The sequence below is a fragment of the Pezoporus wallicus genome, unplaced genomic scaffold (assembly GCF_028554395.1).
Source record: "Pezoporus wallicus isolate ANWC-B61680 ecotype Strahan unplaced genomic scaffold, APGP_CSIRO_Pwel_v1 contig_8673, whole genome shotgun sequence".
Lineage (NCBI taxonomy): Eukaryota > Metazoa > Chordata > Aves > Psittaciformes > Psittacidae > Pezoporus > Pezoporus wallicus.
The window spans coordinates 163,874-189,255 of NW_026637196.1; the positions used below are offsets into that span (position 1 = coordinate 163,874).

At 41.0% G+C, this 25,382-nt stretch overlaps 1 protein-coding gene across 3 annotated transcripts; it reads left to right on the forward strand.

The window, feature by feature from the left end:
• The first annotated feature begins 8,603 nt into the window (after window positions 1-8,603).
• PTGR2 (prostaglandin reductase 2) lies at window positions 8,604-24,810 on the forward strand. 3 transcript variants are annotated; one of them, XM_057403907.1, is made up of 10 exons: window positions 8,604-8,618; window positions 14,952-15,020; window positions 16,380-16,498; window positions 18,385-18,576; window positions 19,175-19,345; window positions 20,172-20,381; window positions 21,202-21,323; window positions 22,438-22,525; window positions 23,288-23,327; window positions 24,595-24,810. In XM_057403907.1, the coding sequence occupies exons 2-10, from the start codon at window positions 14,984-14,986 to the stop codon at window positions 24,657-24,659; spliced, it is 1,044 nt and encodes a 347-aa protein (XP_057259890.1). In that variant the 5' UTR covers window positions 8,604-8,618; window positions 14,952-14,983; the 3' UTR covers window positions 24,660-24,810. The 3 variants fall into 3 exon arrangements, with proteins under 3 accessions (XP_057259890.1, XP_057259889.1, XP_057259888.1); XM_057403906.1 differs by lacking the exons at window positions 8,604-8,618; window positions 24,595-24,810 and adding exons at window positions 11,226-11,392; window positions 23,816-24,122; XM_057403905.1 differs by lacking the exon at window positions 8,604-8,618 and adding an exon at window positions 11,228-11,392.
• The last annotated feature ends 572 nt before the right edge of the window (window positions 24,811-25,382 follow it).

Here is a 25,382-nt window from a genome sequence, read left to right on the forward strand (position 1 = left end):
CTGATACCAATCAAGTGCTGTAAATCTCCAGGAAGGAATATCCACATGCTGAATGGCTGAGAGCATTCTACTAATATCTGAAACAAACCCTATGCAGAGCTACAAAACTCTGCCATTGGGTATCCTGAGACTTTGCAAGTCTCTATAGTCCTCTTTCACAAACAAGTACTTGCTTTTCAGAAATAGCATTGCATAAACACAACACTAGTGCAAGAAAAGTTCCTTCTGAAACAGCTTCCTCCTCATTCGTTTTACTCCTTGTTTCACACCTGGTTTTATTCACCTTTTATCAGCTTCCACTTTTCATCTACACCCCAAATGTGGTTTTTCTCAAACACAGAGGTTGAAACCCACCAGATGGAACTTTTCCAATGTATTTGACTCACAATTAGCATACCACAGAGTCTTACAAGGAAGTTATACTTTGTATAACTCCACACAGCTCCAAATACATCCCTCATGAACAATTTCTTTCTGATTCTAGAAGGCCCGTTTTAATTTGTGCTTCTGTTTAGTATTTCCATTAGCTCTTCCCTCGCTAGGATACATAAATAAGAAAACAGAGCAGTTTTACAATGATTCTTAATTTCAAGTATGAAGGAACAGAAATATGGTGCAATATTCTATTAATATTAGGATTTCCCCAGGCAGCGCAGTGTTCCCCACTGCAGCCTCCTGCTCTTGTGCAGCTATTGGTAGTATTTTAGAATCATAGAATCATAGAATAGTTAGGGCTGGAAAGGACCTTAAGATCATCTAGTTCCAACGTCCCCGCCGTGGGCAGGGACACCTCACGCTAAATCATATCATCCAAGGCTCTGTCCAACCTGGCCTTGAACACTGCCAGGGATGGAGCATTCATAACCTCCCTGGGCAACCTATTCCAGTGCCTCACCACCCTAACAGGAAAGGATTTTCTTCTTATACCCAACCTGAACTTCCCCTGTTTAAGTTTTAACCTGTTACCCCTTGTCCTGTCACTACAGTCTCTAATGAAGAGTCCCTCTCCAGCATCCCTATAGGCCCCCTTCAGATACTGGAAGCTGCTATGAGGTCTCCACGCAGCCTTCTCTTCTCCAGGCTGAACAGCCCCAACTTCCTCAGCCTGTCTTCATACGGGAGGTGCTCCAGTCCCCTGATCATCCTCGTGGCCCTTCTCTGGACTTGTTCCAACAGTTCCATGTCCTTTTTATGTTGAGGACAAGAAAACTGCACACAATACTCCAAGTGAGGTCTCACAAGAGCAGAGTAGAGGGGCAGGATCACCTCCTTCAACCTGCTGGTCACGCTCCTTTTGATGCAGCCCAGGATACGGTTGGCTTTCTGGGCTGCAAGCACACACTGCTGGCTCATTTTCATTTTCTCATCAACCAACACCCCCAAGTCCTTCTCTGCAGGGCTGCTCTGAATCTCTTCTCTGCCCAACCTGTAGCTGTGCCTGGGATTGCTCCAACCCAGGTGTAGGACCTTGCACTGGTCATGGTTAAACCTCATGAGGTTGGCATCAGCCCACCTCACAAGCGTGTCAAGGTCCCTCTGGATGGCATTCCTTCCCTCCAGCGTATCAACTGAACCACACAGCTTGGTGTCATCGGCAAACTTGCTGAGGGCGCACTCAATCCCACTGTCCGTGTCAGCGATGAAGATGTTGAACAAGACCGGTCCCAACACCGATCCCTGAGGGACGCCACTCGTTACAGGTCTCCAGCTGGACATTGAGCCATTGACCACAACTCTTTGTGTGCAGCCATCCAGCCAGTTCTTTATCCACCAAGTGGTCCATCCATCAAATTGATGTCTCTCCAATTTAGAGACAAGGATGTCTTGTGGGACAGTCTCGAAGGCTCTACACAAGTCCAGGTAGATGACATCAACTGCTCTACCCCTGTCCATCAGTTCCATAGCCCCATCATAGAAGGCCACCAAATTGGTCAGGCAGGATTTCCCTTCAGTGAAGCCATGCTGGCTGTCACCAAGCACCTTGTTGTTTTTCATGTGCCTTAGCATGCCTTCCAGGAGAATCTGCTCCAAGATTTTGCCAGGCACAGAGGTGAGACTGACTGGTCTGTAATTCCCCGGGTCATCCATTTTCCCCTTCTTGAAAATGGGGGTATATTTCCCTTTTTCCAGTCATTGGGAACTTCACCTGACTGCCATGATTTTTCAAATATGATGGCCAGCGGCTTCGCAACTTCATTTGCCAGCTCCTTCAGGACCCACGGATGGATTTCATCAGGTCCCATGGACTTGTGCACGTTCAGATTTTTAAGATGGTCTTGAACCAGATCCTCTCCTACAGTGGGCCCAAGGTCTTCATTCTCACAGTCCCTGCGTCTGCTTTCCAAGACTTGGGTGGTTTGCTCAGAGCCTTTGCCAGTGAAGACCGAGGCAAAGAAGTCATTCAGAACCTCAGCCTTCTCCAAATCCTGTGTAGCCAGCTCTCCCGAGAGCTTCCTGAGGGGACCTACGTTCTCCCTAGTCTGTTTTTTATTTGCTATGTACCTGTAGCGTCATTTTCAGCAAATGATGCTCATATGTTTTCTGACCTTAGTTCTAACAGAAACACTTGTCCTGACCATTTGCTGCAGCAATTTTAAAACAAAAATACATAATTTATATACGTGTGATAGTGCAGTTTATTTTGTGTTATAAGTCATCTGATCCTTTTCAACCACATTTCTTCCTCTCCCAGTTTTTCAGATGGTCAAATATCCTGGATGTTCACCTAATGCAGCTTAATACATAACTTCAGTTCTTTCTAAGTTAAAAATGTATTTTCCTTTTCATGTTCCCAATTTCCATTCACATAAACTGAATAACAAGAAAAAATAAGGGATCACTGACATTTTCATTTCCAGTCTTGCAGCATTTTTTAGACAAAGTGGAGAAAACAGCAGCAAGAAGAAATACTCTCAAGAGTATTGGTATCCTTCATTTAAAAACCCTTTAATCTTTCTTGGTTTGAATTAGAATTATGTATTAGAAAGCATGTAAACAACTATGGGCTATAACAAAATTAAAATTGAAACTTTCCAGTAGTGTCTACAACAGATGGGTGGGAATGCTCTGTATTAAATCAGGAAAATTCAATACGTTTTTGTTCTGCTACACATATGCATAACAATACTGAAGTATGAAACACAAATCATACTTATATTAGTACTTCATCGGTTGCAGACTGCTGAGGAGTATTAAAAAAACTATTTTTTTATAGCTGGGAGTTATCATTAAATGGAAATGGCCCACAGAGCAATAAAGAAACAAATTTCCTACACAGCTATGTATGCTTATCTAGCACTGTGGTTCTAAAACAGAACTTCCTAATTTCCTCAACTGTTTTGCAGAAAGAAATGAAAGATGTGACCCTGATAATGATGCTGCATAGTGACAAAATAGTTTTCACCCACAATATGTTCAGCTCATTTATAAACATTAAATGAGTTTATAAGCTCTGCCAAAATGTTACTTCACCATATTTAATAACATAAAAGTTGCTAGAACTTCACCTTACCTTTTTTTGATTGGATTTCAAAAACTGTCACTAACAAACTAAAGAGAACAGGAAAATCAGTCTCTGCAGCAAAGCACTTCAGTATTTGATTTCTTCTTTTAGGGATGAATAAAAGGTACATTCAGAAAAGAAAGCAAAATTATGAGTAAAACTGCAATGATCAAACAGTAGCAATGACTATCAGATAGTATATATGATTGTATATCATGTCACAAATAGCAACATATTGTGCTCACTTTTCATGGATTTAAAAGTTTTTACAAAATACGAAATGGTTAAAGATCAGGCCCAACTTTTATGTAAAACCCTTTTAACTCTGTGTTTTCCTTACAAAAGTTAGATATTAAGGTGTGTTATCGACATACTATAGTTTACTTTATGAAAGTTCTTTACCTCAAATAAATGTGATTCTTCAAGATGTGCCCTACAGTGCCACAGACAGTCTTCTGTGAAAACATGTATTAAAACCAAATATTTTTGACTAGCAAAGTCAGTGAGCAAATCCAGACCCTATCTATGCCCTTTGGCCAGTCAGAAAGCAGATGAAAATCCTGAAAGAGAGACAATGAAAGACAGGTTGGGGCATTCCCAAGCATTAAACCACAGAAAACCAAGTAGCAGTAGTTTCTTAACTCATCTGTATACTTATCTGTACAGATGAAGCCCATTTTGTGATTAGTTAGCTGTTAGCATCAGAAGGTGCTGATTTCACATGACAGCTAAGTGGCCACCAGCAAAACTTCCCCAGAAACATCTCTGCCTTGAGCCTATGCTCATTCCATCAGGTATACAACATGGAGTTGGTTGAAAACAGGATCTGTATGAACAAAACCTGCAAAAGCGGAGACAATTCAGAACTAAATGGTGTAACTTGAGTTGGATGCTAACTTGCTGTCCCTTTTCCAACATTTTCAGCCAACAGGCAGCTGAGCTGCTCACAAATCACTTTTAAACTGCACTCAACAACATGGTATGTCACTGACAAAGTCAGCTGAATAGCTCAGTTCAACCTCAGCAGCTGTCTCAAGCTAGTTTTTCAGTTCATATATTGGATTACTTACACTGATTCAAATAGTCACTGCAAATGCTGTAATGACCTAATGTGTTTCTATCCTCTGCTGAAGTTACTGCATCCAGAGCTTAACTGCAGAATGAATCATCTGCAAGCTCTTAAAACATTCCACACAGATACGGGGATTAGCTCATATTACCCTCAGCAGCACTTCAGGCTCTTAGTTGCCACTGCACCAAGCAACAAAGGAGCTTTCTTGTCTTTGTTCTCCTGGCTCAGTGATGAGGGCAAGAAACTTAACTGAAGACTAGTAAACCAATAGTTTGTAAAACCAGAAACATCAAGTCTACCACAGATGATTTTTGCAATATTCTCTTACTGCAGCCTGAAACACTGCTTTAGAATTTGTAGGACAACTGAAACTGGTTTTGTTACCCAAATGCATAGAGAGACACCACTCACCAAGTTCTTCCATAAGGACATTTTATCAGTGGAAAAGGCACATCTTTTCTCAAGACACCTTCAATACACCTTCAGCAACATTTCACCATTTCTCTGCAGAAGTTTCAAAAATGCTTCTCTAACTTTCTGTACCCTTAATTTTCGGTGAAAACAGCCAGTGAACTTTATAGGGATGGTCCATTCTAAGGAATGATACCCATCTCTTTGTGTGTATGTGTATATATATATATATATATATATAAAGAGACAAAAAGCAATGGTATATTGAAAAACATGCGACCTGAGCATGTTGTGAATGGTATGGAATAAGGGATAGATACTGTCCTGGGTTCAGCTGTAACAGTTATTTTTCTCCTTCTTAGTAGCTGGTACAGTGCTGTTTTGGCTTTAGTCTGAAAACAGTGCAGATAATACACCAATATTTTAGTTGTTGCTAGGTAATGCTTACCCTGATCAAGGACTTTTTAGTCTCTCCTGCTCTGCCAGTGAGGAGGGGCACAAGAAGCCAGGAGGGAGCAGAGACAGGACACCTGACCTGAACTAGCCAAAGGGGTATTCCATACCACAGCATGTCATGCCCAGTATATAAACTGATTCCCCACAGCAGAAGATGGTCTTATTTTCCTATCATGTAAGAGACTTACTGTATCAAAAAGAAAGATTTAAATTGTTTTGGACTTGAGTAATCTAACCGATGATTCCCACCCACAGAATCCATGTTATTTATTGAGAGACCTCATAGATCACTTTGTTCCTTACACACATAGGCTAAAGTATCTGGTTTCATTCAGAGCTCATGCATACCCCAGAGGATTTTGATGGCCAAAACACAGCTGCACAATTACATACACAATCTGTATTATTAATCTATAAAGACTACATATTATAGCAATATTAATTAAAACTAACAAAGGGCATACATCTGCCAAGATTGTGAGCTACCTATGAACATGGAAATACGTGAAAGGTGAACTATTATTACATACTCTTGTCAATATGACCCATGAGCCCAGCAAACCTTGGAAACTGAACAGGATTACTTTGTACTTTAAAAACATTTAAGCCTCACTGTATAGGCAGAATATGTAATATTTATTGTTTCCTTACTTGGTGAGACTGCCCAAAAAAATTGTGGCTACCCCATCCCTGGCTGTGTTCAAGGCCAGGTTGGACAGGGCTTCAAACAACTTGGGCAAGTGGAAGGTGTCCCTGCCCATGGCAAGGGGATTGGAATTAGATGTTCTTAAGGTCCTTTCTATCCCAAACCGTTATATGATTCTATATTAAGGGCAGGTAAACAGGAACAAAAAGATGATATGGAATCAGCTAAACAGTCAATAAATCTTAAAGACCAAAGAAAACCGTAAAAATCCTCCTGACTTCAGTCTGTTAAAACAGAATAGTTCTATTTTTATTGGCTTCATCAAAATCGATGGCTGTATAACTTTGATCACAGAACCAGACAGCTGTTTCACTTTTCTCACTGTCCAAGCTGACACAATTCTGGAAGTCAATGACTTTATATCCATGTGCCTTCTTTCTTCACTCCCCCCTGTCCCCGCCCTTTTTCCTCTTTTTGTTCTTAGAGGATCAAATGGAACAAAGTATTTTTTAAAATTTGCCTGAAGTTGATAAGAGAAAACCCTGAACTGGGGCAGGTATCTGTTCAGTGAAGTAGGACTCAGCTGAGTGGTGTCCCCTGTTTGGGTAGGCAGCAATGGTTTGTTGACAATGAGCACAACTACTTTTCAGCAAAATCAACCCCCCTACTCCCTCTCTGCCCCATCTCTGACTACCAGGTTGATTTTACCTTGTTTGTATGTGGTAATAACCCGTAATATCTGTTATGTAACAGCTATTCCACAATGGCCTGCTTGCATGTCAGCTTTATTTCACATGAAGGGTGACTTTATGTGGTTTAGTTCAGTCTGAGGTGCATTATGCTAAGCCACAAAAAGGCATTCCCAGACTAGAACATGTGTCCCCAAGGCAAGTCAGCACAGAATAGCTACTGCTTTAAATTCACACCTGAGCTTATTTCTCAATAGGTTAACAAGTACTTTAAAAGGAGATGATGGGGGTACGTGAACATAAGGGTTAGCACAGTAAACTGCAGATTGCCATAACCACCTTTTAGGATAACCTCATCTGTGGAGGAGACAAACTACCCTGTCTTAGGCAAGAGAAAGGAGGATTATACTTGGTTGAGAGCCCATTTCATGTGCTGGGGTTTAGGTAGAGGTTTCTTTTTGTACTTTTACAAAGCATCTGAAGCTGTATTGCCATTATGTAATATACAGAAAACATATGCATATGTGCCTATAAATAGCATACCTTTTCCCCACTTCTCATTCAATTAATACTAGTCACTGAGATACATTACTTCTAAATTAACAGGGAGCTCTCTATTAATAGACTTCATCATATTTTCCTGTTTGCTCACATAATGATGTGTAACACTGGTTCCTGAATTATTTCTCTAATAATCGTGCTGCTCTTTTATTGCACAAAGTATGAGGCAAGTCAGCAGTCATTCACTTTAACGCAGGCCTTCTCCATACAAGATATGCCCTCTTGAAACTATGGGGACAACTTCAACTCTGAAGATTTAGTTTCAGTGTGCTACACTAGCAACTTGCCCAGTCATTAGATCAACTGATACAAGCTGGAATAAAGTATGAAGGTATAAGTCTTCTTGAGATACCTTTTTTCCCTAGACCATCCCAGTTCCAGACTGTTTCAACTAATGTGAAGTGCAAAATTTGGCGTATTATTGTGGCACAAATATAAAATGTTGACTTAGAGCTGTATTAAAGTGCTGTGGGCCACGCCACAATAGAAAGGCTTTGCCTGTCTTTGTGCAAGAGGCAGAGTACAAAATCATCGGAACCATTAGTCTGGGAGAGTTTTTCCAGTCTCAAGCGGTCACTTTAAGCTCTGCAGGAATTTCCACCGACCCAGTGGCCACTTCACAGCCCCGTCTGCTCTTCAGCACGGTGAGTCACAACCACGTAGGGAGAGTACACACAGAGTAATCCAGCCAGGCGGCACCAGGACCGAAGACCCATCAGCAGCAAAGCTCTGGCTCTTCATCTCTTCATCCTCCTACAGCCTGCTCTTCAAGTAAAGGTGACTCTTTACTACCTGCATACGCAAGAGCCGCTTTGCTGGAGCTTTAACAATGACTATAATACAGCTTTCTACCACGTCAGTTAACAAAATCTCATCCGCTCTAACACACAAGAGACAAGTATCCCTCAGCGTCACCCTCCCTTGTCAAGAAAATCCCCTCACAAGCGCCTTTTCCGGGCGCTCAGGACATGAGCCGCCACCGCCGGGCCCACAGCCCACCAGCCGCTGCCTGCGAAACGGGGCGGGGAAACCAGGAACCTGCTACCGGAGAAACAAAAGGAAAGGGAAAGAAAAGGAAGCCCGAGTTAAGGGGCTGCTGCCTGCCATCCACACTCCGCTAAAGCCCTTCGCGCCCGCCAGGACCCAAGCCGCGGCCATCGCCGCTTTAAGCGGTGGGCAGCCGCGTTCCCTGTTTAAGGCCTCCGAGCATGCGCACGGGGGCCTGAGGCGGGGCCTCGGGGAGGGGGTGAGCTTGGTGGAGCGCCGGAGCCGTCCGTCAGGGTGAGTGGGAACGGCGCGCGGCGGGGGGCCCGGCCTCCAGCCTGCCCCGCACGGGGAGCGGCGGGTAGCAGGAGAGGAGCGGTGTCCCGGAGCGGGCAGAGCGGACCGGACCGGAGTCCGCCTCCGTCCCCTGGAGGTGGGCATGCCCCGGTGGCAGGTGTAAAACCGGCCGCGTTCTGCCTTGGGCGGTGTGTGTGTGGGGGTGTTCTTGTTGCTCCTTCCGATGCCTGCCTGACGGCACAGGGCCATGTCCTTCCCAGCAGTCGCTTCTTCAGGGTTAGCGCCTCCTGGCTGCCGGGTGCGCGGGGGAGGGAGTTGAGGGTGGGAAGAGGGAGCCGCTGGGATTGCTGACCTCTGGAACGGGAGCGTGGACCTGACTTTGCTGGGCTCTGTGTCAGGCCGTGGCCCGGGTGGTGGAGGAGGCCCAGAGGAAAGAAGCCTCCTCAGCACCCAGATCAGGCCGTTCTGCTGCTTGTAGTGATGCGCGGATTGACTCCACAACTCGTTAAAGTTGTAAAGTAGGTATGCTTTTTATTCAGCGCTGAGACGCACGGGGATAATTCCTCAAAGTCATGCGTACCTCAGTGTTGTTTCCCTCTACATTTATTCTCTAAAGTTATATATATTCATAAGGTTGCACAACACGCCTATACATATTCATGTCCTATCCCCGCTTCGTATTATAATGAGCCAGAAGGTCCTCTGCGCCTGCGCAGTGCCCCCTCTGGTCATGGGCAAGGGTCTCAAGATGAAGTAACTGAGTCTTCCTCCTGTGGGTAGGGGTCTGCAAGATGAAGTAAATGAGTCTTCCTCTTCTTGCACTTTTCACCTTTCAGTCTTCACATATGGCCTTAGGGTTTGGTCGGTATCCCAGCCATAAATCATCTGCTTCTCCCCCTTATCAGTTCCTTATCAATAGGATCAAGTGTCTGCATTTCCTTAACAATAGCTGCTTATCAATAGGACCAAGTGTCTGCTTTTCCTTATCAGTAGGACCAGGTGCCTTTGTTCTGCTTAGCAGGCATTTACAACAGACAATACTTTTGTTTAAGCAAGCAAATTCCTCTAACCCCCTTGTATAACCCCCCTGTACATTGGTCAACTCCCTGCATCAGTAGGACTCAACATCCTTCGTTGCTACTGATCTCTCTCGGTTTCTCTCTCCTACGTTGTTCTATCTGCAGCTTCTGAAACTGATACTGAACCATCTGCAAGACAGAATCCAGTGGCTTCTACCCTGACAGCAGCAATTTCTAACTGGGTCTTTGGTCATCCTTAGGGAAGTGGATAATCAGTACACTCTGGGATTGCTCTCATGTGGGAACCTGCATACTGCATCACAGGCTTCTCAAAAACACACCAGGTGATGCTCCTGCCTTTCTGGGAGCAATCTGCCTTCTTGTGTTCATTCCTGCCTTGAAATTCTAAGAAAAAATAATGTGTTGGTATTTTAAAACAATTTTCATAAAATGCAACTATTTATTAAAAAGACAATAATGCCCAAGAGGTGATATCTGAAAGCTTTCAGCTTTTTTGACACCTGGATCTGAAAAAAGTAACATTTATACAGTTGGGTGTAGATACGAGTGTGTATACTTGCTTTTGCTCTGTATCAGTCAAATTTGATAAAAAGCTCAAAGATACTAGGCTTCTTATTAAAAAAAGAAAAACGAGATGGCTGGATCAAGATGCTACTGCTGTTATCAGTCTTCCTTTTTTACCCATTTCTTTTTTGAGGGAAGGACTGCAGCCTGCCCTCAACCCTGACAGTGTGTCAAGAGAATCCACATGGAGAAAGCCCTGTGGAGTAACTTCACACCAGAGAATTCAGTGATGAGATGTGAAACATTAGGAAATCTGTATTTATTAGTTCAGTTCATGAAAGTACTTCTCTCTTTATGGCATTTGTTTTTCTCCATTCAGGACAGTCAGTTTTGATTCTGGCTTCTGCCTTTTGAAAACTTGAGTTTGCAGTTAATTAACATTCTTCAAATGTAGAGCTCCTGAGGGGTGTGGTGGAGACTTTGGTGCCTAATCCATTACATTCGGTTCTATTTCCATTCCATTTCCATTCTGTTTCCATTCATCTGACCTTGCCAGTTACAGTTACTGGGGTTTTTTGCCTTTTGCCCAGCCATTCCTATCTCAGTTTGTTTGGTTCAGTCACTTTTGTAATTCACAGTTTCTCCAGTTCTCCCCATTCTGTTTTTCTCTCCCATGCTTTACTGGCTTTTCAGTTGTTATTCTTGCCACATGTTTCTGTTCTGATTCTTAGTGCCAGTCCTTCCCCTCTTTCCTTCCTGCATGTTTCTCATTCAGAGTCATAGTCCTTGAAATTTCTTTGAGTTTCCTCTGAGGATCCTTGTTCCAGCCATTTTAAGACCCCAGTTTCAAAAGACTTCCAGTATTGCTTGTTCTCTGCTTAGGTTGACTGCCTTCTTCCTCCATGCTACATAAGCCTGATACAGAAGGGATATGCAAGCTGTTGTTCCTTTTTTTTTCCACTAGGCTGTGCCTGACATGGGCTCTCACAACTTGGAAGCAGGTGAATTGTTTTGGCAAAAATGTATGTAACTGAAAACTGGCTTATGGGCAGTCTCAGAAACAAGAAATTTTAGCAACCAGGACAAGCAAATTGGGCTTTTTAGCACTAAGGAATTTATTGGACATATTTAAAAGCAGTTGTCATATGTCTCTGCAAAACGAGGAAGAGGCAAGGGGAGACAGAAGGAAGAATAAAACTGGACTAAAACATGCCTGGGACTCTCCCAGAGGTACTGTTCTTGCACTGCTTAATGCTCCTGCTGCACTCAGAGGGTGGGTCAGGTGATCTTGGCATGGAATGGTGATGTTGAAACATTTTACTCCATCTGATTTAAAGAGTAAACCCAACTCTGATTAAAAGCTGAAAACCAGCAGTATGTGTTGCTTTCTCTCGGTCTTTAAAAAAAGTAGTCAAAATCATCCTTCACCCAGGCATTACAGATATATTGAAAAGGATTATGTATGTGATGCAAATCCCATTTAGTTCATTTTTAAAACCTCTTTCTCCAAAAACTTTCCTCAGTGTATGGTACTAAAGGGTGGTGTCTCTACACTTAAATGTTGTTTCTAATATGAGGAAAGTTTGATTGTTTCTTACTATGTTATTAGAGTGACCATTTCCTTGTGTAATGTTGTTACTGATTTCCACTGTGGAGTAAATGCAGTCATATTTAGAAGTGCATGTCCTTCTGCAGTGCTGCATTTTATTGTGACAGCTGTCATAGAATGAGTGACAGTTTGCTTGCCAGCCATGCTTTCTGTCCACCCACTCACAGTATCTGCAAGATCCTCAAGTTGAATTAGTGCACAGGCTTTTCAGCCAAAAGCTGTGAAAATGGCCTGGGAAATCAACAGAGTTTTTGTTCCCTCAGAGTGGCAGGCATTCAAAGAAGTAGTCTGAATTTATATTGTATACTTTTTCCAGTCGTAACTTTCTATGCTGCTCTGTATTGTCTTTTCTTTCTTTGAGTATGTTAATATCTTTGATTTTTCTCTATAAATAATTCTTTTTTTTTGGGTACTATGATAGCAGGTATTTCACAGTATCACAGTATCACAGTATGTTAGAGATTGGAAGGGACCTCGAAAGATCATCTAGTCCAATCCCCCCTGCCGGAGCAGGAACACCTAGATAATGTTACACTTTCAAGTAATGTTACACAAGTATTTCAAGTATGTCTTAGGCATAATAAAATTGCGTTTCATCATCTCTTGTTCAGATTGGATTTTTGTGTGTCCTCAACATAAAAAGGACATGGAACTGTTGGAACGAGTCCAGAGAAGGGCCACGAGGATGATCAGGGGACTGGAGCACCTCCTGTATGAAGATAGGCTGAGAAAGTTGGGGCTGTTCAGCCTGGAGAAGAGAAGGCTGCGTGGAGACCTCATAGCAGCCTTCCAGTATTTGAAGGGGGCCTATAAGGATGCTGGGGAGGGACTCTACATTAGGGACTGTGGTGACAGGACAAGGGGTAATGGGTTAAAACTTAAACAGGGGAAGTTTAGATTGGATGTAAGGAAAAAGTTCTTTACTGTGAGAGTGGTGAGGCACAGGAATGGGTTGCCCAAGGAAGTTGTGAATGCTCCATCCCTGGTGGTGTTCAAGGCCAGGTTGGACAGAGCCTTGGGTGACATGGTTGAGTGTGAGGTGTGCCTGCCCATGGCAGGGGGGTTGGAACTAGATGATCTTAAGGTCCTTTCCAACCCTAACTATCCTATGATTCTATAATTCTATGTATTAAGTTTCAGGATAAAAAACCTGAATCAGCAGTTTTGACAGTGGCCCTTTCTGTAAGGCATGAGCTGCACAGCAGTTCTGCCTTCTCTATGTGGTATATAAACAGTGGATCAAACTCTTAATGACATGGATAGATTTGAACTGAAAGTGAGTAGTGTATCAAGGAGTGATTTGTCCAGACTTAATGTGAGCTCTCAATTCACTGTTGGTTTATATACACTGCATTCTTAACTCATTATTTCTGCTCAGAGCAGTTTCATTAGAGGTTATGAATTTCAACCAAGTTCTGTATGTGCACAAATTGTTTATTAGAGTATGGGGGCCTTTTATATTGCACTGGGCACATCTGACAGTATAAAATGCTAATACAGTTGCTCTGGGGTTATCAACTGTATCACTTGAATGTAATTTTGTTAGGCAGATGTTATCTGGAGGAATTTGGAGTTTTGTTCTGAAAAGTGTTTTATAAAGGGAGTACAAAGTGATGTGCCCATGATTCCGCAGGAAGTCGATAGCAGAGTACAATGCTGAACCCAGCATCTGCCAAAGTTTATTTTAGGCCATCCTTCCTGTTAGGGTTTTACATGAGTATATTTATTCTAGAGATTCTATCAGCTGTGTGGGTATAAAAATGGATTTTTATTTCTCTATTAAACTCCTGTATTTTCATTCTCATTTTTTGTTTTAAACAGTAACGAGTAACTTGATCAAAGTGTAGGTTTTTTCCTTTTGTTGTAGATCGATCTCCTGCATTTTTCTGTCCAAAGAATTGCGCAGGTCACTTAATTTTTATTGATGTGATGCTGTGAGGACACATACGAGATTCATTTCGTGTGGTTTGTTGTTTTTTTTTTTTTCTTGTAGCACCCTTGGATGTTGAAATACTGAAAAGAAACTAACCCTGGAATAATTTTTGCTTGCTAAATAGCTTTTCAAGTGCAAACACAATCAAATGTCAAACCTTGATCGGGTTTATGACCAAGATGCTTTTGCTTTGAGTCACTTGGAGGTTTTAGAGGAGAGGGAAAGGCCCATCTTATCCTGATAGCTTTTTAGTTATAGTTTTCAGCGCTCCAGGCTGTATTCCCAAGTGCTGTAATGCAGCCACTATAACAGTACAGGTGGAAGTATTTTCTGTATTTTGCAGTGTTCAAATAGTAAAGATGTTGAGTAAGTGTGGTGGTGTACTCTTTCTAGGCTCATCTGTTTAGCTTCACTCCAATTTGCTCTTGTCAGCAGCAAACTAAACATTATAACAAAGGCATGAGCTACGACGTTTCATTCCTTAATGCCCATGGTTCTTGTGATGGTTGGTTATTTATGGCACTCAGCTGAGAACAGTAAGAATGCATGTAAAAGCGTGATTTATCTCCTGCTAAATCAGGTTCATTCCCTGTTAGTCACATTCCCATCTCACAGTTTCAAGAACACAGATTTAAAGTTCTCTTTTAAACTGTTGAAATTCAAGGAGAAAATTTTCAGTTGAACAGTTGAAGTGATGGTCTATTTATTTCTCACCTTGGGCCAGACCATTTCTTAGGAGAAAATGTGCTGCTAATAGGACGCCCTGGTATTTCATGTGAAGCATCTTAAGCACAACAATCTCTTTTTATCATATACCTGCATACTGCTGTTACTGGCATGCGTGCAAGCCTTTTATTTGCGCCTGACCTCTGCGTGCAAAGCTGAATTTGTGTCTTCTAGGTGGAAACAGCACAGGAAAACAAACCAAACCCTTCTCTTACAACATGCTCTGGGGTGGTGATGATCTTACAAGGAGCACAGTTCATCAGAATTTTCAGTCTTTCCAGAAGGTGCTACTGTGACACTGTCTAAAATCATGGTTTTAACAAGATAAACAGGGAAACTCTTTATTCACAAGTTTGTTTATTTTACATTTGAGGTTGTTTTATATGATTCTTGGGCATGGATGCTGAAGTTGGCAAGGCCCATATTTCACCCCCAGTTTCCAAATTACAAAGTACTTTGCCTCATATCCTGTTTCAAGAAAACTTGTGTTTCAGTCCTTCAAACAGTGTTTTCCTTTGTAGAAATCCAGTGTGGAATTGCTGCAAAAGCAGAGATGATTATACAGAGAGTAGTGCTGAATTCACGCCCCGGTATGTATTTCTCTCAAGCAATGGAACAATGTGTTTGTTATGGTTGCCTAATGCAAAATGGGGAGTGTAGAAACAGACACTAACTTAAGATACTGACATTTATGTATCTTAATATTGCAGGCAGCAATAAGTAAAGTTTATTGTGAGCTGTATTTATTTGGTCTGTTTATACTGATGTTCTCTCAGATAAGAAAAAAGGGTTTAATGCATAATATAGGAGAAAAGCCTAAGTGTAGGGACTTAAAGGGAAGGAAGATTAGCAAGCATTGCTTTTTAGTTCTGGTATTTGTTCATCCTGCATTTTAAGAGATGACTAAAAGAAAGTATTTTGTTACTGTTAATTTTTGTTTCCTTTTAGTAAATACTGAATATTTTATTCCTCCCATGTGTCAAAGTGTTTGTTTTTTAAATTCACACTTTTGAGGATTTGTTTACTTCTTTACTTACATATTTGCTTTGTTACATGTAAGCACAATGTTTTGAATAGTGAGTTTATAAATTGTCTGTTGTAGAAGACCCAAAGGCATATGTTAAGTTTTGGGGGGAGTGTTGTATACTGCTCAATGCCAAATAAGTCCTGAGAGGGTAAGAACAATTGTGTGATCTGCAAGTAAGTCTTTGTGCAAATCAAATGTTACAGCAGTAGAGTGCTGGAGTCATCCACTGATTTAAAACACACACAGATATCTGGCTCTTTCCTTTTAGTGCTGGTGGTTCCAGCTGTCAGTCTGACTGATCTGCTGCATGTGGCATGCACCTGAGGATGAAGCCTCCAGTTCTGTGTCTTTTGGAATGTGTATCATAGGTGTTTCTGGGAAGCTTTAATTTAAGGAGGTCTGTCTGCAGCTGCAGAGGGCTGCTCTTGCAGCATATGCATGTGCAGTGGCAATGGTCTGTATTTCCCCAATCTCACTGAGTCAAAAGACTGAAAGAGCGAGAGTTTAAAACTCAATCTGATTAAAATTTATGGTCATTTTTTACTGGCAGAATAGCACATGATGGTTTTGTTACGTGAGAGAAGTCCCAGTGAGTGTCTTTGTTTTGAAAGTTAGGGGCTTTTCAACACATAGGGTACATAGAACCATTTTTTGGGAAGGCGAACAGCCAACTGTCAGTCAGGGCAAGTGCCTGCTACTGGCCCAGGCAAACGTTAGCTGACAGATCAGTGTGTCTTCAGTTTGGATGGTGGCGATGCACCCATTTAAACTGTAGTCTGTAACACACAGTCTGAAAGTTGGTCTGTTTTATACCTAGTAATAGCCTAACTTACTTGAAAAAGGACTATCTTAAAAGAAGGACTTCCCATATTGATTAAGAGAAGCTCTATATTGATTTATTTGTTTGATTTTATAATACTAGGTAAGAATGGTGTGCCGGTGGCTGAGAACTTCCGACTCGAGGAAAGTACAATAGCAGATGCAATCCAAGTGGGACAAGTGCGTGTTAGAACCCTTTATCTCTCTGTGGACCCTTACATGGTAGGTGATGGACTTAGAGCTAAGCCAGAATTTGTTTTTTAAAATACCTTCAACTCTGCACCTGTCATAAAATCAAAGAATGGCTTGGGTTGGAAAGGACCTTAAGATCATCTAGTTCCAACCCCCCTGCCATGGGCAGGGACACCTCACCTTAGATCATGTCACCCAAGGCTCTGTCCAGCCTGGCCTTGAACACAGCCAGCTTACCAGTTATAGTCAGTAATGTTCCTGTGATATATGTATAGGAATATGATTTTATAGTGTTACTGTAAAAGCTGGTTGAAGAAACTCTCTAAGTCTCAGTTCTGAGTTTTAGACAGCAGCATTCTTTATTGCAGCGCTGGGTGCACACGCAAATAGCTTCTCAAAGGTGAGCGCGCCCATTACTTGCAGTCGGCAGCTACATGTTTAGCATACTCATGCGTATTTACAGAGTTTCCAGGAACTAATTATAATATTTGCATCCTAATTAAGCCTGCCCTTTCTTGCTGAGTGCGGGTCTCTGGTGGTTGCTGACAGTCTCCTTCACTGTGTTTATTGAGTGACCTCAGTGCTTGTGCATGCTTAAAGGTCCTAGTGCTGAGTTAGCAGTTGGTATGTCCTTGCTTCTGTTTGTTCCAGTCTCTCTCTGTGTTGGACGCCACTCTGCTATCTTGAAGGTTGGCATCCTTGGTCTTATTTACTGTCTTCTTAGTTAGTTATCAGTCCTGTGATGTTCCTTCCCCCGTCAGCCAAACATTGCTTTCTCTCTATATGTTAGTAAGTTAGAACAGTTTGGTCTATTCTACTACATTAAAGACACACGCACTATTGTTAGTTCTAAAACTTAAGCCTACAATAGGACCAGGAAGAGACTGTGATCCCTGATATATCATGACAGATTTGGTTTTCTAAATTTTGCCTTTTTTGTATACATTTTTAACTTATTTTTTTTCATCCCATAAAATGAAGTACTTTTCAGTTGAGGGGAGTGTGAGTAGAGGAGGAAGAATATTTCATGATGAAGCAAGAAAGGGACATGATCAGGCAAAAAAATTCTAGACACCTAAATGTTTCAAGTTAAATACTATTTTGTTATTACCACTTTTGTTTAGTCAGATTTTCTCCTTAAGTGGGTGATGGCAGGACAAAAATGTGTCAATACATTATAAAGAATGGAAGCAAAGAGGATGAGTGAATGAAGCCTTAACCAGCACTTGCACCCAGTTCTGCAAAACTGTAGAAATCATGTGTTTGGGAGAGTTTAGGTTGAAATGGAAGTGAAGATAGGAGAAGCAGATAGACTGAGTCTGCTAGTGTGTAAAACTTTGCTATAAAGAAAATTCTGATAATCTCTTCCTTGCATAGATGGAGATAGAAAAGAAACACTCTTTGTTTCAGGAAAGTAGGTGTAGCTTGGGAATTAAGGAAGAATTCAAGAATCCTGAAGTACAGGCTCAAGCTACAGGGGGAGATAGAAAATGTTTCAGAGTTCAAGAGGTTTGTCTGTTCTTCAGTGCATAGGCATGGACTGAATGACTCATGGGTGGGGTTTTTTTCAGTCCTACATTTCTATGATTCAGCCAGTTAAGGAATGGCATTACAGGATTCTCCTCAGACCCAAGCCAGTTGCCTTCAGTTACATGGGTGACTTTGAGACAGCATCTATAGAACGTGTTGGATTTGATAAGGCTGCTGGAGGAGATCAGAATGATCCATCCTCCTTTTGTACTGAGCAAACAAGAGAAAAAAGATCTAAGAAAAGATGAGGACTGTTTGGGGCTTATTGAGAGACTTTTGAGTAGCCCTTTGTGTTTGAAGTTTTATAAATATCTCACCCCCACCTTCATTTGAACTCACAAACCATGTGTTCCCCCAGAGCCTCTCATTAAAGCCTTGTCTTTCAGCGCTGCCGAATGAATGAGGACACTGGCTCAGATTACCTCTTGCCCTGGCAGTTGTCTGAAGTTGCTGATGGTGGGGGCATTGGGGTTGTGGAGGAGAGCAAGCATGACAACTTTGCTAAAGGAGACTTTGTAATCTCCTTCAATTGGCCCTGGCAGACAGTGGCAATTCTAGATGGAGGCTTGCTACAAAAGGTAATGTAAAATGTAAATGCAACTGTTTTCGTTTCCTAAACATTTTTTTTTTAAATAGTGGCTAATGACACTAGTTTTTAGTCAAAACCAAGCTAACATTATTGCAGCAACTATTTCTCGAAAGGCAGATCAACTTACAGGTGGCAAAATATCAGTTTCTTCCTTATCTTCATGTCAAAGATAAAATTATTGTAGTTTAAGAATGCATATTTGACAATAAACTCCTTCCTTTAGGACCCTTTGCCACTCACCTGTAATTGCAGTATTTGCTGAACTGTACTATTTTATCCTTTATGCTAATATAGGGATAGTTCGTCATTGCTGGAAACATCTTCATTCCCAAGTGGTTTTTGGCGCTTCAGTAATTTAAGTTTTTGTGAATGACTTTGTTTAAAAACTTCTAAGACTCTGGAAATACAATCTTTGTTTAATTTTGTAAAATTTTGTTATTAGGATAGAGCTAGTTTCTAGACAGCTTGTCCCTACCTTGCTTGGTAAATATCCTGAGTTAGTCTTTTATGCTCAGACAATCAAATAGCAAACAGCAAAACCTCACCTTAAAAAGCAATGAATACTACCATGTGTTTCTGTTTTGTAGCTCATTCCAGAACTTGTAAATGGACGCCTTTCCTACTTCCTCGGTGCAGCTGGCATCACAGGACTGACAGCCCTGTTGGGTATAAAGGAGAAAGGACATGTGGCTGTGGGTGCAAATCAGACAATGGTGGTGAGCGGAGCAGCCGGCGCCTGTGGGTCTTTGGCTGGGCAGGTAGGTGAACTTAAGACATGCAAGCATACTCTGTTACCAAGTTTATCTTCTGAAATATGCTGGTTAGTAAAAGTATGGATAAAATCATTGTAAATGTGAGTAGGTACAACTCCACGAGAAGGGCCACTTCCACAGGTTTGACTCACATTCTCACTGAGAAAGACTGTAGGTGTGAAACTTCCGTTTCATGAAACTGGGGTAGGAGAAAACAGCCCAAAATGATTACTTGTCAATAGATAAAGTCGATGGTATAAGTACATGTATTTACTATACATTTAGTGGTTTGCTGTTTGAACACAGTCTTTGAGTTGACCGGCAACTTTCTTTTTTCTATAGTAGTAAAAAAATGTAGTAACCGCTTCTTTGGGTTGTGTTCCGTGACATCCTTTGTATTTTGAGATTCCCAGCCCTTTTATCCTCTTCAGCTTTGCAGAACCTGTTGCAGTGGGTTTGTGTGTGTGTAGGTGCATATCTATAAAGATCTATAGAATGTATTTAAATCAATTATTGTCCAATCTTTTGGGCCTTTTATTAGCTATATAACGGTACTTGGCAGGTGGTGATTTTGTTACTGTATTTGGCTTTCCAGTACTGCCAGTCACTGGTGACTCCACAGACTAAACCTCCTGCAGTCACTGAGTTTCACTGGCAGATTTCACCAGTACCTGTCCCTTCCCTAGGTGCGAGGAGGGAGTGACGAGACAGTTGTGTCGTGTGAGATGGGGGGGGATGGGGGAGAACTGTAACACCCCCTCTACCTTTATGCAGATGAGTGATCTCACTTCTCTTTCTTGTTTGTGTTTTTTGTTTTTGTTGTGTCCTGCAGATTGGCCGTCTGGAGGGCTGCTCCAGGGTGGTAGGGATCGCTGGCACAGATGAAAAGTGCTCTATTTTGGTCAAAGAAATGGGATTTGATGCAGCTATTAATTACAAGAAGGGGAATGTGGCAGAGCAGCTACGCGAATTCTGCCCAGGCGGTGTGGATGTTTACTTTGACAATGTTGGTGGAGACATCAGTGATACAGTTATAAGTCAGGTGATTATACCAGCTGTCAGGTTATTCTAGTCACTCTCCAGTGTCTGCATGCCCAGCTTTAGATTAATCATATTGGAGACCAGCCTGCAATACAGCAGAGCAGGTTTTCCACTTCACTGATTTAATCCAGGTGCTGATTCTGGTCTTGAGAAATCAGATACTTGAAATCAGTGCCATCAGATTAGATGAAATCTAACTAGATTGAAATCTGCCATCTGGATTAGGCTGGCGATATAGTAACAGAAACACAATTTCTGCTTGTCATTTCTCGCTTCTTTGGCCAAGAGACTTGGTAATTTTCTAAAAACCTGGTCTGTTAGTGTAGTAATCTTGGGTTTTGTCAGCTTTGGTTTTCTGGCTGCACAAAAATCCAACTGCTGGGCCTCCATAAAGGCTTTTGACCAGCCCTCTTCATTGTTAACAGGAGAATACTCTGTCTCATGGCAGGGAGTCTCTGGTGGCAGCCTCTGAATCACAGCCGTATCCAACTTCTTTGTCCTGTTACCCCTCTCCTCCTTACATAAAGGACAGAAAGTAAGATAACAAGTTGTTGAATTCCTTGTATTTAATGCCTCTTTAAATTACATAAATTGGGCTGTATAGCTTTTATTTTTCCATTCTTGCCCTGCATTTATCTATTTGAATGTTGTCATAGATTGAATTGTACTGCCTGCAGTTCTCCCAGTCTTTTCTAGGAAATGTGGCTCTAACTAAGGATACCCATGTGAACATGTTGTAATATAATCTGTTGCATCTCCAGAAAATCTAGTTTCTGAGACCAAGGAATGTAATTTTTCTCACTTTGTGCTGTCCCAAACAGATGAATCAGAACAGCCATATCATCCTGTGTGGACAGATTTCTCAGTATAACAAAGATGTGCCTTATCCTCCTCCACTGTCTCCTGACATTGAAAAAATACAGAAAGAAAGGAATATCACAAGGTACATTTCTCTTACAGAACTTGTGACCAGGTTTCAGGTAGATCATGCACATCGTGTTGTGACTCTGATGTGCAGAAGCCTGTAGATCCACACTAGGCACATGTAATCAGAACAGAATGTTGCCATATTAAACAAGGGAACTATAATCACAGTGTCAGTAAATCCTTTCTCTTATCTTTGTCTGTATCAGCATAAAAATGGGAAAGGATGTTGTTGCATGTTAATATAGTTGTCTGTTATTCATTGTCTGTGGTTGCTTGATATAGTCGTGGAGTCTCTGACAGATTATTCAGTACGAGGGAAGGTGTTGCCATGGCTCTGGTCTCAGATGTTTTACAGGGTGCCTTCTCTCCAAGTGTAGTAGTTCAGGCAGAGGGAGTAGAAAATATTTCTAAAGTAAGGATGCAGCTGATGCAGAGATTGTATTGAAATTATCTTTTTAGTAGTTGGGGTTTTATTAGATAATGGGACTGTAGGTGTGACAGATATATACAGGTAAAACACCGGGGTTTGTTATGCCTGGGAATTTTGGAATCTCCTGTTAGGGTTCAGGTGGAGCTAAGGTAGAGATTAGGAGTGAAGTCTCAGGAGACTTCATTCATTGCATTGCAGAAAGTTAGGGAGACACTTGGTCTCTGTGGAACAGATGGACCTCTTCTAATAAAAATTCTTTTCTTGTCCCTGTTTTTTTTGTCTGTACTTTTAAAAAATGGATAAAACCACTAAAATACGTCATGCATAGTAGAAGGCACTGGAGAATTTAGTCAGCATGTTGCTACAAGAAATTATCATTTCTGATGATCATTTCAGTTTCTCTTGATCGCTACAGACAGATGTAACAGCAGATTATGCAGAATGCTAGGGAGCCTGAGAGTTAATTCATATTCACCATCTAATTGAGGGACTCTTCTCTTTGACACTTGGGCAGAATTACTTGTCTAAGACCAGTGTTACTGTGAAGCTCCCACTGCAGGGAGGTGTCTCAACAAGCTGGCAAAGCTGCGAGCTATGTCTTGATGTAATTAGTACCCATAACCCTTCAGGTTCAACTGCTGTTCAAAATATGCTTACCCAAGGTTTCTTAAATCGAGGCTGATTCTTTTTTTTTTCACAGGGAAAGGTTCTTAGTGTTGAACTATATGGACAAACAAGAAGCTAGTGTATTACAGCTCTGTCAGTGGATCCAAGGGGGTAAACTGAAGGTAAGAAGGTTTAATCCATGGCCTTTGATACGATCTCCTCAGGTCATGGTCTGACTACAAGAAGTCCAGTTTCTTTGTCCCTGGCTCTTTTACCATGCCTCAGAATTGGAACAGATTTTCCGAAGGATGTGTAAGTATAATTGAAAGCTTCTTAGATAGCACTGGTGTAGCAGATACCTGCTGAGGATGGTGTGACTGTAGCATGACAGACATTTCTAATTACATGCTGCAGATGTCTGTATTCTTTCTTTCAGCGTAGGGTGCAAGTGCTTTTTTATGTAAAGAATCAGACCTTCAAAAATACTTACTTTCAAATACCTGATTAGTTAAGTCCTGAATGCATTTGGGGATCTTGTCTGAAGTTTTGTTTCAAGCTATATAATCACTATTTATTATTTTGTGATGGGTAGATGCTTTATCCATCCATTCCCTATGACATGTGTCTGAATTGGGTTTTGATTCTTCAGTAACAGGTAAATGAGTACATTTCATTCTTCAGTAGTCAGTAAATCGGTAACTTTTCCTGGGGAAATCCGGAGACACTATACATTTTTGCAGGGGCAGGGATGTTCTGACTGAAGAATTAAATCAGAAAGTGTTCACTCCTCTCTTGAGGAAAGAACCTGACCCAAACAGAGCACTGCCCAATGTAGCAAGAGAATCCTTTTGATTTTGGTAGCTTCTGTGGTGGTTTCATGGCATGTTTCTACGAAGTGTTAATCTTGTTCGAAGAAAACTAAAAGGACTTGTTTGCATTGACAGGTCAGAGAGACCATGGTAGAAGGCTTAGCAAACATTGGTGGTAAGACTTTTACACCATTTTCTAAGAGTAATAATCTGATTAAATACAATGACAGCAGAGGTTAACTACCTCCTTTGCTTCATTTGCCAATTCAGGTTTTTATATTTTATCTAAAATGAAATTTTAATGTTATAATAAAATACTTTTTTTTTTTTCCCACAAGGTATAAGTACTTTCTGTGAGAGGATTATTTTATGTTAAAAATAAATCTAATATAAATTTTGAGATCTGTTTGTTTGTTTTTCAATCAGGGGAATTAACTCTTAAACTGGTACCTTAGCTGATGATGTCATGCTCATCTTACAGATTTAAAGTGCTGCCCATTTCTTATGACTAAGAAAGTGGTATTTTGGAAACTTTGAACTCAGTAGTTCAAAAACTCAATATGTAACAGTGCTTGTTAATGGATTTGATAACAAAAAGTACACACAAGAAAGGGGAAAACATGACAGGCTGCTAAATAAAGTGAAAAATAATTTCTTCTAAAGGAACAAAATGGCCTGTAGCCTGTTCAGAAAATCTGTAACAAAGAAAATCTAAAAATGAAGAGGGTCTTGCGACTGCAGTGAGACAGCAAGACAGCCAGTTGATTCCAGATGTGCTGTAAGAATGCTTCCCTTGCAAGTAACAGGGGAGAGTATGGTTTAATTAAGTCTTTAGTCCCGCAAGGTTGGAAGCCACTAGAATTAAGCAATAGCCAAATCTTACAAATGTAAATTTATTCTAGTCATTGTTACTTACTGGTATACATGTGTATTTTGATGAAATTTCATCAAATACAGCAGTCAAATTTCATATTTTGTTTACTCCAAGGTTTATTCTTTTGCACCAGCTTCTCCCATTTATTGTACCACACAGAGTGTTTATAAACCTTTTTCTTTCACAAGAGTTTGTCAAACCCACAGCATTTGTGGGGTCTCCAGTCATGCTTTGTCTTTCTGTTTGGTGTTTGCATGGCATATCATAAAAGCAGCAAATTTAATAGCTAATTTGTGTAGGGCCAAACAGTTGCTTGCAAATCAGGGGTTTTAGTTATTACACAAGACTGTCCTTAGCAGTTTATTACAGATTAGCTTTTTTCCTTTTTCTTCTTCTTAATTTAGCATGTCATTAGGGATAAATATGTTTAGGTCCAAAACGTGATCTCTCTTTTCTGGGCAGCTCTTTCACACATCAGCTTCTACCTTTTCTTTAAATAATCTTTTTTTTTAAATGTCACTTGGCACATTTTGCTTGGCACTAACTGATTTCATTATTTCTCTTGAAGCTGCTTTCCAGTCCATGATGAGTGGAGGCAATATTGGAAAACAGATCGTCTCAGTTTCTAAATAAAAGTCATTCCTTTGGGAAAAATAATTGGATTCTATCTCTAACAGTGAGCAAGTTTTTACTTATACTATTTTCTTCAATAAGCCATTAAATTGTTCTGTATGTACTGAAAGCAGAGATTCTGGGATGCCAATAAACTAAATAGAACTGGAAACAGGAATGCAATGATTTATACAAGAAACAAGTAACAGAGTCTTTGAGAACTGCCAGCTAGCACACTTGCACATATTTCATGGCTATGGTTTGAAAGTTGGAACACACTGGGAGCCATTTCCAATAAGCAGGATCAATGCAGCCACCTAATTTTGGGTGTTAGAAGAATTTACGAGCAGAGACAAGCACCATTCCTATGTAGTTTGTCTCAGTGGCCAAGAACTTCTCTAAGAGTTTTTAATGTACTAGTGTAAATTCCTTGACAGTCAGATCAATCTGGTTAATCATTTTAGAATTTAACTTTTTTACAAATAATTGCAATGAAAAATTTCATTTCTGGAATTCAGGGTCTCTAATAGCAAAGGTATTTCCATTTTGCCATCTGGAACAAATTTCCATCCATGTGTCATGTCCATTTCTCTGTATTGTATCATTATATCCCCTATTTTCAGAGCATTTGAACCTAATTCATTTATCATTCCATCTGCATGCTGACTTTCATCAGAAAGAGGTTGAGTTCCAAATCCTACTGTATCTTATTTTTATGGTAATCTCCCCAATTACTCTCTTTTT